At 36.7% G+C, this 11,108-nt stretch overlaps 3 protein-coding genes across 4 annotated transcripts; 1 reads left to right on the top strand and 2 right to left on the bottom strand.

Moving 5' to 3' along the window:
• Positions 1-61: 61 nt before the first annotated feature.
• LOC147297082 (double-stranded DNA-binding family protein) lies at positions 62-2,483 on the bottom strand. The gene is made up of 7 exons (XM_086228700.1): positions 2,330-2,483; positions 1,273-1,338; positions 1,106-1,161; positions 947-1,011; positions 564-655; positions 404-475; positions 62-300 (listed from the first exon to the last, which is right to left on the bottom strand). Exons 1-7 carry the CDS (start codon positions 2,330-2,332, stop codon positions 262-264), a joined length of 393 nt encoding a protein of 130 aa, XP_086084826.1. The 5' UTR covers positions 2,333-2,483; the 3' UTR covers positions 62-261.
• A 2,310-nt stretch (positions 2,484-4,793) lies between these two features.
• LOC147297081 (S-adenosyl-L-methionine-dependent methyltransferases superfamily protein) lies at positions 4,794-7,600 on the top strand. Of its 2 annotated transcripts, none has more exons than XM_086237028.1 (2): positions 4,794-6,091; positions 7,238-7,600. In XM_086237028.1, the coding sequence occupies exon 1, from the start codon at positions 4,969-4,971 to the stop codon at positions 6,088-6,090; it is 1,122 nt and encodes a 373-aa protein (XP_086093154.1). In that variant the 5' UTR covers positions 4,794-4,968; the 3' UTR covers position 6,091; positions 7,238-7,600. The 2 variants fall into 2 exon arrangements, with proteins under 2 accessions (XP_086093154.1, XP_086093149.1); XM_086237023.1 differs by having other exon boundaries at positions 4,795-6,112.
• A 347-nt stretch (positions 7,601-7,947) lies between these two features.
• LOC147297080 (Transcriptional coactivator/pterin dehydratase) lies at positions 7,948-10,816 on the bottom strand. The gene is made up of 7 exons (XM_086229150.1): positions 10,740-10,816; positions 10,604-10,650; positions 9,650-9,747; positions 8,904-8,989; positions 8,697-8,820; positions 8,510-8,578; positions 7,948-8,228 (listed from the first exon to the last, which is right to left on the bottom strand). The coding sequence occupies exons 1-7, from the start codon at positions 10,770-10,772 to the stop codon at positions 8,140-8,142; spliced, it is 546 nt and encodes a 181-aa protein (XP_086085276.1). The 5' UTR covers positions 10,773-10,816; the 3' UTR covers positions 7,948-8,139.
• Positions 10,817-11,108: the final 292 nt, after the last annotated feature.

Here is an 11,108-nt window from a genome sequence, read left to right as displayed (position 1 = left end):
GGATCAACAAATAAATGATAAAGATCTTATAAAACTAGGCAGAATAGCAGATACTGAGTCATTGTGTTTCAACTGTCACAATATTGCAATTCACCATAGCAAAGTTTACAACAATAACATATAGAAAAGTTCAACCTCACTTCAGATATTACTAAGAAATATCAAAATGACTAAGGAGAAGTACAATTTCACAATCCAATATCAAGTACTTTATCTTCAAATATACAACCAACAAAAAAAACTGTCATTAACTGAAACAAATTAGTCATCATCTTCGAGGACACTCCGACGCCTCTGAATCTGCAAATATAAGAATAATACAAGACATTTGCCAAAAATCAGTCCATTTTTTTCATGTAAAATGTAAACTAAGAAAAACCACTATTAAAGAGTCATAACTCACAGTGACTTTGGTCTGTTTGGTTGTTTGGTTGTTGATTTGTTCCAACAATGAAATGAGCCTCTCCTCGGACACCTGAACGATGAAGCATGATTCAAACGAACTCTTGTTAATGATTTTTACTTTTTAAAGCCCTGTAGAAAAACTATAAAATAGACCATACCTTCTCAACTATCTGGCCCATTTGAGCAGCTCTCAGTACAACATCTTCAACACCCCTTGCCTTCTCAGGTTTCACCAATGCAATTCGAGCAACTACACATGCATAGCAGAAAGTATAAGATCAACATATGAATAGCCTAACCCACCGTATAATTGCTATCTCATCTTTTCACCCTTCTTACTCTGAAAAACCTAGATCTTGTACTAAGATATCCAAGTAGTAAATCTTATTTACTATTGTCAGTAACAGTAATCCAAACGTACTATCTTAAACGAAGAATATGTTTCTCTCCTTGAGAAGAAATAATAATGGAAAACTTTCCAAAGAGCGCAGTGTAATGATCATAATATCAACTCAAATGCCTGTCTCATATATTAACTTACGTCTTTCTCGAGCTTCAGCTGACAAAATCTGACTAAGCATCATCTGCCTCCGTTCGTCTGCCTCCCTACATTAATTGCTTCATGTATCAGATCAATAAGAGCATTTTTGGAGAAACAAAAACAGAAAAAAGTGATGCCCCAATTGATTGAAAACCCAACCTCTTGGCATCTTCATTTGCCTTCTGATGTTCCGGGTTTTGTTGTGACCCTCCTCCCTATGTATCAATGTCACATAGTGAGATCAGCATGTAAAGCACAAAGCAGGCAACTGCTTTTTCTAGAAAATAAAAATATATTCAGATAAACTTAAGTTAATGATTGCTTACCACGCCCTGTTGGGCCATAAGCTCCTGCATTCTTCTTTGTCTGATTGCTTCTAGTTCAGGATCAGCCTAAAAATAAATCCATAAACTTAAAAAACAACAAAATTCCAATGACAGACAAAGAAAACCTTACAATAAATCATGATAATGAAAAACATAATCATAGATAAAGACTTTACTAAATTTTGTGCCAACCACAATGATTTGTATACAAGAAAATATATCTACAGTATTTGGTTTCCAGATTCCGCTATGCATCCATACCAATTTAGCAAACTAAATGATTATTTACCTACATTTACATATACATTTAAAAAAAATTAAAATACAGAATGAATTCAATGCTTGAGGAAATCTAACCAATTTGAAAAAGTTAATTTTGACATCTAGTTGGGCATGGTGGAGAAGATGAACAAGTATCTTTAATTATTTGCCATGAGTATTGCCAAGAATTTAAAAGGACGATAGTTTCCCTTATATGGGAAATGTTTTACGAAACTGCAAAGATTTCAATTACCATTGCAATATTATATATGCCCACCTTGTTTCAATTTGAAACCCATTATTTATAGGGCCTGGTGTTGAGGTTTGAGCTACCTAACTCTCTTGAAGCATGTTTCAGAAAGTATTTGCTTATAACTCTTGTGAGAATGGTTGTTCTTACAAAACCCATTACCATGCCTATCCCAGACAACTACAATTCTATAGTCTCTTACTCTTACAACATCAGAGTGCATGGGTAACATCTATTTCTTAGTCAATAGTCAGCTCCCATTACCCATTTTCTTGGCCAATTAAACACCAAAACCCCAATTAAAACCACAATCAAAATACGGAAACGCTACCATACGAAATTATAACTATGAAAAACACCGTAAAAGAGTGTGAATGGATACAACTCAAGCCCTAATTTCGAGAACCAAAATAAAATGGACATGAAATCTTAGAGAACATTCCGAAACCCTAACACTACATCTGGTTTCTTAAAAAAAGCAGTAAAATCATTTAGTGGAAGATAAAACGATATAAATGAAATCGAAATTTTTGAGAGGGTACGTACCATTGATTCAAATTCCCGAATAGCAGCGAATAGCGATCTAGTCCTTCAAACAGGGGAGGGGAGATTGTTTTTGTTGCGTTAGGCAGACGCGGATTTAAGTCTTTATATATTCACTCTTACTCAGCAATACATAGTGAATACTGAATAGTGATTACTACTGTTTTGCGGTGATAGGCAGATCGCGCCTTCTTTACTTTTATTTTTTCTTTTATTCCTTCGTCATTTAACCCAAAAAAAAAAAAAAATTAGTCAAAATTTATTCTATTTAAAGACTTTAAGATTTGAGGTTTTTTTTTTTTTTTTTTTATAGTCCAAAATAAAAAATATTCTGATCGGTCAGCCCACTTGCAAAATCATGATGACTGGTTAGTCCATTTTAATGAGTTAAGCGTTCGGCACCATCACCGAGCACTTAATACAAAAAAAGAATAGTCAAAATTTATTCTATTTAAAGACCTTAAGATTTGAGGTTTTTTTTTTTTTAAGTCTAAAATGAAAAATATAATGATCTGATGGCCCACCTGCAAAAACACGGTGACTAGTCGATCCACTTTAATAAGCCAAGCGCTCGACACTATTACCGAGCACTCGATACAACCCATCGAGTGCTCAGAAAAATACTACTGTGCGTTCTAAAATTACCACTGTCAAACTGTGACAATCACTATTACTATGTGACAATAACTATTTAAATTGCAAAAACACCTTATAAATTGTCATTGTTAGATAATGACAATGATTGTCATTGTGTGATAGTGGCAATAAATGGCAATCATCACTGTGTGGTAGTGGCAATTTGCCATTAAAAAAAAACAACTATCACCGAGTGAGTGTTTGGTGCAAAAAATATGAAACAAGACATAACGTAGGCTTTATTTATATAAAGTGAATATATTTATCATTCCAACTTTTTAAGTGAGTTTGTTTATCCTTTATTAAAGGGTGTAATATAAACTTTTGAAAAATTTACTTTTAAGATTTTTGTTTTTTTTTTTGTTTTAAATATAAATAACTATTAGTAGTGCTTGAGCTATCATCAAAAAGTGCTTAAACTTTTTTTGAATGGCTCGAACTCTACAGAGTAATGCTTGATAAATTTTACACTTTCCGATGGTTAGTTTTATTATTTCTTATGAAATAAAAAAATATCTTTAATAGAAAATTAGAAATAAAGAGAGACATTTTGTCAACTTCTCAATTTAACTGTTATTAAATTATTGGCACCATTAATGATTTTTTTTTCTAATAGGAGTAGCGTTTTTTCATATAAAACAACATTTAGTGGCTAAATTGGCTTCGACTAATGTTAAAAAGGATAGGCATTTAACACTTTCATTTAGTGAACATTTGAAAGTGTTAACAAGCCTATTTTTATTAGATTTAGATGTAACATTTATATATTTCACCAAATATTTGAGTTTAGCAGACAGACTAATCTAAATCATTAATTAGTAAAAAAGTTTGTTTGAGTAAATAGTCCAAATTAATTATTTGGACTAACATTAGCCTAACAATATAGCTGATAGTTTGACTAAGTTGTTACCTACATGTACTAATAGTGAGAATTGGTTAAGGAAGACTTAGAGCCACTATTGGCCCTTAAAGAGGAAGAAAGTATGTACCTTTGGCTATTGCATTAAAAGAAAAATAAAAATGAAATGAAACTAGTATTTTTCTACAGTTTTTATACACTCATAATGAGTGTAAGAAATTAAACATGAGTGTCAATAACTCAATAGTGCTGACCTTTCTAGTAGAGGTATGTACGTAGTGTTTGCCATGATTTAAATAGAAATTTAGCACTGAAAACTCCTGGTCAACTTTCCCTAATATGTAGTATTTGGGGTTTGGCTTAGGATCAGCAGTCCCTAAAAACATGGTAAATACTAAATCGGCAATAACTTCTTAATTATTATTCAGAAAACTGGCTCTGCATGAAATGCTTTAAAAATATGCAAGTTGGTTCATATTTCACGTGCCCCAAGTCTCTTCCACCCTCTTTTTCACATGTTATCTATCTAATATTATTCATTTCCCTATTTTCTTAAACCCACAACAAACTTTACACAAGCCTACAACCAGGGCCAAGACCAAGACCAAGGGACCTGGATTCTCTGCTTTCTTTCTCTGCAAGGCTGGTATCAGGTTCAATCTGAGCCTTTGAAAAACATGATGTCAAGGGCTCATATTTGAGCATGGTACCTGCCTTGCTGGGAAGCAAGGCAGGGGATCCAGTTCTAAGACCAAGATGCAAGAAGAGCAGGAAAAGAAAAAGACAAAGAAAGAAATAATATAATCCCAAGTCCTGATTGCCAGCCCATTTAACACACTTTACATCCATTGCCATTGGATTCGAACAAATAAAAAACTTGCTTGGTCTAGAAACCCACATATTTGTCATAATCGAACGGACAAACATCCCTAATCAAATATTGAACCCAAAACTTGTTCATACACAATCACTACCCAGACACTAGTACACTACTCAGAAAGCTACTTACTTCACTGATAAGTCAAACAGTGAGACATCACAAGATTCAAGGAGCTCAAAACCAAAATCTGAGAGTCCCCAAAATCCAGAGAGAGACTGAGAGAGAGAGAGATCAAGAAAGAAAGAGCACAAGCTCAAAGCAAAGTGAATGGGTTTCACAATGGGTCTGAACTTACTGCTCTTGATGGCCATGGTGGCCACCAACATACTCTCTCTATACCACCTCTCCTCCACTCTCCAAACCCCCAAATCCCCGCCTCCCAAATCAGTCCCTGACCACCTTCTCCATCAGCTACACACCATACGCGCCACCATCAACCACCTCACGCGCCACCGCCCCACCACCCCATCAACCGCCACCACCACAACCAAACCCCCCATCCCCTCAGATCTCCTCCTCTACTCCCATTTCTCCCCCATAGCCTCCTCCTGCCACAACCACCCTGACCTCCTCCACAATTACATGACCTACACCCCCTTCTCTCTCTGCCCACAAGACTCCGACCTCGCCGAGGCTCTCACATTGCGTGGCTGTCACCCGCTTCCTCGCCGTCGATGCTTCACCAAAACCCCACCAAAACCAACTTCTTCTCTCCTCCAAAACCCATTCCCTTCCTCTCTTCCAGACTCCAATGTCCTGTGGACCAAATACTCCTGCAAAAGCTTCAGCTGCCTCAACCGCCAAAACCCCAATTTGGGTTTCGATCCACCTCACGAATTGACCAAATTCATGACTTACAAGTCCGAACTCGACCTGCCCATACCTCAACTCTTCCAAATTGCCAAAGCGGCCAACTCGGTCCTCCGCCTCGGCCTCGACATTGGTGGCGGGACCGGGACTTTCGCGGCGAGAATGAAGGTGTACAATGTGACTGTTATCACCACAACAATGAACCTCGGCGCGCCGTACAACGAGGCCGTGGCGCTGAGGGGGTTGGTGCCGCTTCACGCGCCGCTGCAGCAGCGGCTGCCGGTGTTCGACGGGGTCGTGGATCTCGTGCGGTGCGGGCACGCAGTGAACCGGTGGATTCCGGTCACGGCGTTGGAGTTCTTGCTGTATGACGTGGACAGAGTGTTGAGAGGAGGAGGTTACTTGTGGATGGACCATTTCTTCAGCAAAGCAGTGGATCTTGAGAAGGTTTTTGCGCCATTGTTTGGGAAATTGGGGTACAAGAAGGTCAAGTGGGCTACTGCGATTAAAACTGATTCTAATTCTAAGAGCGGGGAAGTTTACTTGTCTGCTCTTCTGCAAAAGCCTGCTTCAAAATGAGGTTGGACTTTTGGAGTTTGAGGTACTAATGTGCTTTTTTTTTTACTTTTTTATTTTTGTTGGGGTACTGGGTATTGCTAGCTCTTAGTATGTTTTTTGAATCTGGAATTTGTGGCAGAAGTTGATTAGTGTAATTAGTTGGATCCAGCATTTGTTGGTGAGTATGGGCAGCTTATAGTGTCAGCTGAATATAATCATAAAGTATTACTCTTTCAGTTGGGGTGAAGTTTTGTGCATTATCTTTGCAAAAGATGATTGTTTTGGTAATCTGTACCGGTTGATTGTCCCTCCTATGTGTTTTGGTTGATCTAATATATAGGGCATTCATATCTTTGTTGGACAAAGTTGGATGATATCCAATCACACAAGTCCTGTCATTGTTATCACTAAGACACTAACCAGGCTTTCAAGGAGGAAGGTGATACCTCATACCTCCTAAAATGAACAAACTAGTTAGGGTGGCCCTGGTAACACCTTCATCATACATTATCTATTTTCCACTTGAACAGGACCAAACTAAACCTCTGAAGACCAAGTATGACCCAAAAATTGTTGCATGCGGGTGTGTTTTAATTACAGGTTCTTAGTTGTTTCTTCTCAGAAGTCAGAACAGGGGTAATATTTCCTTTTTCCGGGCACACTTAACTGAGTATTTTAGGAAGAACTTCTCTTCCAAGGGAAACTAGTGAATCAAATGCACAAAAGGCAATTGGGTTATATATGAACTGCAGATGTGTTTGCTAGGATTCATTGTTTTTAAGTTGGTGTTTTTTTTTTTTTTTCCTGTTGCTACTGGAGAGTAGAATCTGTAAGAGCTGCAGATGTGTTTTCTAGGACATTCAGTGATGTGATGAATAATGCATGATGTGATACATAAACCTTGGATCAATTTTTTGGAGCCATGACATTTCAATTTGGATTATCTCAATTACTTGGCAATGGAGTTATTGGATCATTCCAGTATTTGCGTATGATGAATTCAAACTTAAGAAGGATTTCAAGATTTTTCTTTTCAAATGAAATGATAGGTTTTAGCTGGACATATGAGGATGTGTTATGGCCTAGTATACTGTTTTTTTTCCCGCTACTGAGTACTGACTGTAACCTCCAATCTGACTACTTTGAATGGGGTTTGGTTGACTTGCAGGTATTGCAGTCCAAGCTTTGCTGTTTGGCTGATGAGAAACTGATTGTGCAGAACTACCTGTCCCTAGAAGTCCTTGGTCGTTGACCAATGAAGCAGAACATATTTACTTGCATCCTGTGAAGTGACTCAGTGAGTTATACTTTCAGCTGCCTATTAATGATGTAAACAACTGTTGAATGTTGAAAGAATTATAATATGGGGATCATGGGTAGGGTGTAAATTCACAAAGGGCCCCAAGGGGAAAATCCTGTTTCAACTTATAAATGGGCTTTTGTTGGGGCCCCTTGACTGCTTGTAATGTAAGATTTATTCCAATTAATTCTTAAAAAATAAATCTAAAATCTGTAGAGCTATTATACTTTTTGGTAGGCCAACACATGTTCCCATGGGAAATTTATGACTGGATTTATGTGTGTATGAAGTGGCTAAAAGTGTTGTGAAAGTGTGCGTGGATTCCATGTATAAAAGACTGATAAAACAAAAGGCAAAGGAAGAAGGAAAGTGGGTCAATCTTTATCGCTGCCTACATGTTAATAATCCCATGAGAAGGTTTCTAGATCTCATATCATAATAAGCACTGCTAATTGTAGACGAGGATTTGAAATTTGATACAATTGGCTATGACAACCTTTAATCGGCTGCATCAAATATTTTGCTACAAAAAAAAAAGCATCATCTTTCCATCGGATCACAAACCCCCAGAGTAAGCAAAAGTAAAAAGGGCAAAAATTAATCTTCATCAATAGAGCACAAAGAAAACAGTTGCTTCATTCATGTATCATCTTCAGGCACACTTGCAGGAAAGAAAAAAGAAATTTGAAGTAACCTCCTTAAGATGCCAACAAAAGACAACAGACATGTTTTCCCATGGTGGCATATTCACACAATTCCGACCGAACAGTTCAAGTAGTAGCTTTTCGCCTCAATAGGTGTTGCATGTTAAGTGCATTGATCTTAGCAGCAAGTATGAAATCGTTCTCAGTCAATCCACCTGCACAATGCATATCATGTCAAAAACTCATTGTCTTGTGCAGTAAACTTTACAGATAGAAAGTTGGTTCTTGACATAAATTGAACAATGACTTTCAACATTCTATTAATGTGCAATCAACTTCATGACTGCTAAGTGAATTTTCATCATACATCAACCATGATTGAGTTAGTGACCTATAAACAATGGTTATCCACAGTTTGGTTTGGGTGGGTTCTCTACAGAAAATAAATACAACAGCACAAATGCATAACATCACTTCATTAATGCCATGTGCTTACCAACTGCGTGTGTCCAGATCTCAACTGTTATATTGTTCCATTCAACGAGATGAAGGTCTGGATGATGACCTGCAGCAATTACATTATTGTTGCTCATCTACATTAGAGACAAATTCCAATTGATTTCAACTAAATGCATTATTCATACATGCACACAGCTATGTATCAGAAATCAGATTTAAGATACCTTCTGCTTCTGCAACATCAGCTATGAGCTTAAACAATTCCAATCCTTTCAGGAAGGTCTTAACTTTCATTGACCTTTTCAGTTTCAATGTACCACCTTCATTCACCAAATTCCATCCATCCACCTAATCCAAATATAATAGCTTAAAATAGAAATGCATATATATATTTATATTATTGGTGATAGATAATGCAATTAACCATGAACCTTTGGGATTAGACCATTTGCTGCTTCTTCAGTCATAGGTCGCATATCCTTTGAGTTGCAAGGCACACACTTCTTTGTTGACAAATCTAATCCAGCCAGTAAACAGTATTAGATAAGTAGAATCACATTTCCCATACAAATTACAACCAAGCTAGCACAAAGCTAGTTAACAAATTTTGATATTATGAAACATATTGCGTCAAGAACCAATGCCAGCCAGATATTTGACAAAAACACAATCTATGGATAAGTCAGAAAATCCAGTAGCAGGTTCCTTCCCTTTAATGAATAAGAACTTCTATTTACTGGAAACTGAAACAGTCCATTAAGTAGAAGAGCAAACAAAAACAGAGATGAAAGCCATGACGAAAAAGAAAAAAGCAGAATTACTAAGAGAAATATCGCGATTGGAAGCTACAAAAGTACAATTCATTGCACGTAATTCTTTGAACTAATTAACATCAGATAGAAAAATATGCATCCCCAATACCAAGAAGTGAAGAGTTCTCACCCGTCCACCACGATTGAAGTGAATTTTGTATTCCTAACCTCTAACAAGAATGGGACTAATTTAAAAATTAAAAGTTTAGCAATTTTGTCCAATAAACTAAGCTTGAAATGCGAAAAAAATACACATATTGACTTAATAAGTAATCCTAATCAATATCCAATCCATAAGCCATGGCAAGAGCCCATGTAATCACATTTGGTTATCAAATTACAAAATGTGAAAGGTCTACACGCACCTTCGGCAGTGCAAAATGTTCTAAATCCACAAAGTGAACTTCTACTGGATGACACCCCCACATTGTGCTGAAGTATCTTAAATACTCGGCAACTGGAACTGTATTTTAAGTACAAAATTCATTTTTATAAAACAATACAACTTCAAGAAGGGGGAGTGAAGTACTAAATGATCAGAATTTAAAAATTAAAGAAGAAAAGTGGATGCACAGATGCTATCTTATATCCTATAAAACTTGTTTTCTGTTATTACAAAGCATGTGGTATAAGGCCACAATTTTTTGATTTAAGACAATACTAATCTTAACCTTTTTTTAACAAAGTAGAGCAATTACAGAAAACACTGCTTCTGAATTTGGAAAGGCTAATTTGGTGCTTCACATCTTGTGGGAACATAGGAACAATTTCCTTCTAATTCCACAATGTACTTCAAAATTCAAACAACCTTCCTTATCATCATCTAACTTCAAATCGACCCATAGGGTACAGGTGACATTCATATCAAGTGCCGACATACAGTGATCGACATAAATCAACCTTCCTTTGCTCACTATTTCATGACACTGTAATTAAACAATTCAAACAGCATTTAAATCCTTCAGAAACCAAGTAAATTTGTGGTTGCTCTTGGACACACCAAGAAAACATAATTTCCTTAATAACTTGTAAATGGACATTTGGACCTATAATCAAAATAAAAATTGTAAAAAAAGACCCCTTTGCCGATATAATTTCAAGGCAATCCATCCATGGGTTGGATGGAGCCAATACAAATTTTGCAAAAAAAAAAAAAAAAAGTACAAATTATAGCCAATACAGATTAGGCAGACCGTCTACAGACACAGTCCATTGTGTTCATCAAATTAAAATATCAGTTAGGCCTTTAAAACAATGCATGCAAGCACACACAGACACAAATACCAAAAAAATAAAAGAAAGGGTATTTAGGGAAGTACCGTCCATGAGCTCCAAAGAAGCTTTGAAACACCGATGCTAATGGTACCTGGAAATACCACAAGGAAATTTCAGAAAAGTAAAACCAGCAGAGAGAGAGAGAGAGACAGAGAGAGACAGAGAGGGTTATTTGGGTACCTTAGAAAATGGGAGCTGTAACATTCGACTCATGAATAGAAGTAACTGTAGAACTCGAGATGGCGCGGTGCTGTAGATCGGTGAGTAGTGGCCAAATGGGTGGTAGTTTTGTATCGGTTTAATTGTGTTTTTACCACCCAAAGTTTACATTGATTCCCACTTTACTACTCAGAATTTTATTTGTTCCACTTTACCACTCAAAGTTTACATTGATTTTCACTTTACCACCCAGAAATTTATTTGTCCCACTTTACCACCTAAAGTTTATATTGATTCCCACTTTACCACCCAAAACTATTTTTCGTGTCCCAGTTAACATTTTTCCGTCTATTCTGTCATTCTAGATTCAGGGGGTAAAGTAGGAATCAA

Source organism: Dryas octopetala, chromosome 1 (assembly GCF_963921425.1).
Source record: "Dryas octopetala chromosome 1, drDryOcto1.1, whole genome shotgun sequence".
NCBI lineage: Eukaryota > Viridiplantae > Streptophyta > Magnoliopsida > Rosales > Rosaceae > Dryas > Dryas octopetala.
The sequence above is the reverse complement of the archived record's forward strand: the minus strand, read 5'-3'. Positions and strand labels throughout refer to the sequence as shown.

What these genes read in the sequence shown, in the direction of transcription:
- LOC147297081 (XM_086237028.1), top strand. Translation starts at nt 4,969, where the DNA reads ATGGGTTTCACAATGGGTCTGAACTTACTGCTCTTGATGGCCATGGTG.
- LOC147297080 (XM_086229150.1), bottom strand. Translation starts at nt 10,772, where the DNA reads ATGAGTCGAATGTTACAGCTCCCATTTTCTAAG. An exon ending in TACAGCTCCCATTTTCTAAG is followed by an intron (nt 10,651 to 10,739) that starts GTACCCAAATAA and finishes TGGTATTTCCAG; the next exon opens with GTACCATTAGCATCGGTGTT. An exon ending in CAAATGGTCTAATCCCAAAG is followed by an intron (nt 8,821 to 8,903) that starts GTTCATGGTTAA and finishes TATTTGGATTAG; the next exon opens with GTGGATGGATGGAATTTGGT.
- LOC147297082 (XM_086228700.1), bottom strand. An exon ending in TTATGGCCCAACAGGGCGTG is followed by an intron (nt 1,162 to 1,272) that starts GTAAGCAATCAT and finishes ATTGATACATAG; the next exon opens with GGAGGAGGGTCACAACAAAA. An exon ending in CCAAACAGACCAAAGTCACT is followed by an intron (nt 301 to 403) that starts GTGAGTTATGAC and finishes TTATATTTGCAG; the next exon opens with ATTCAGAGGCGTCGGAGTGT.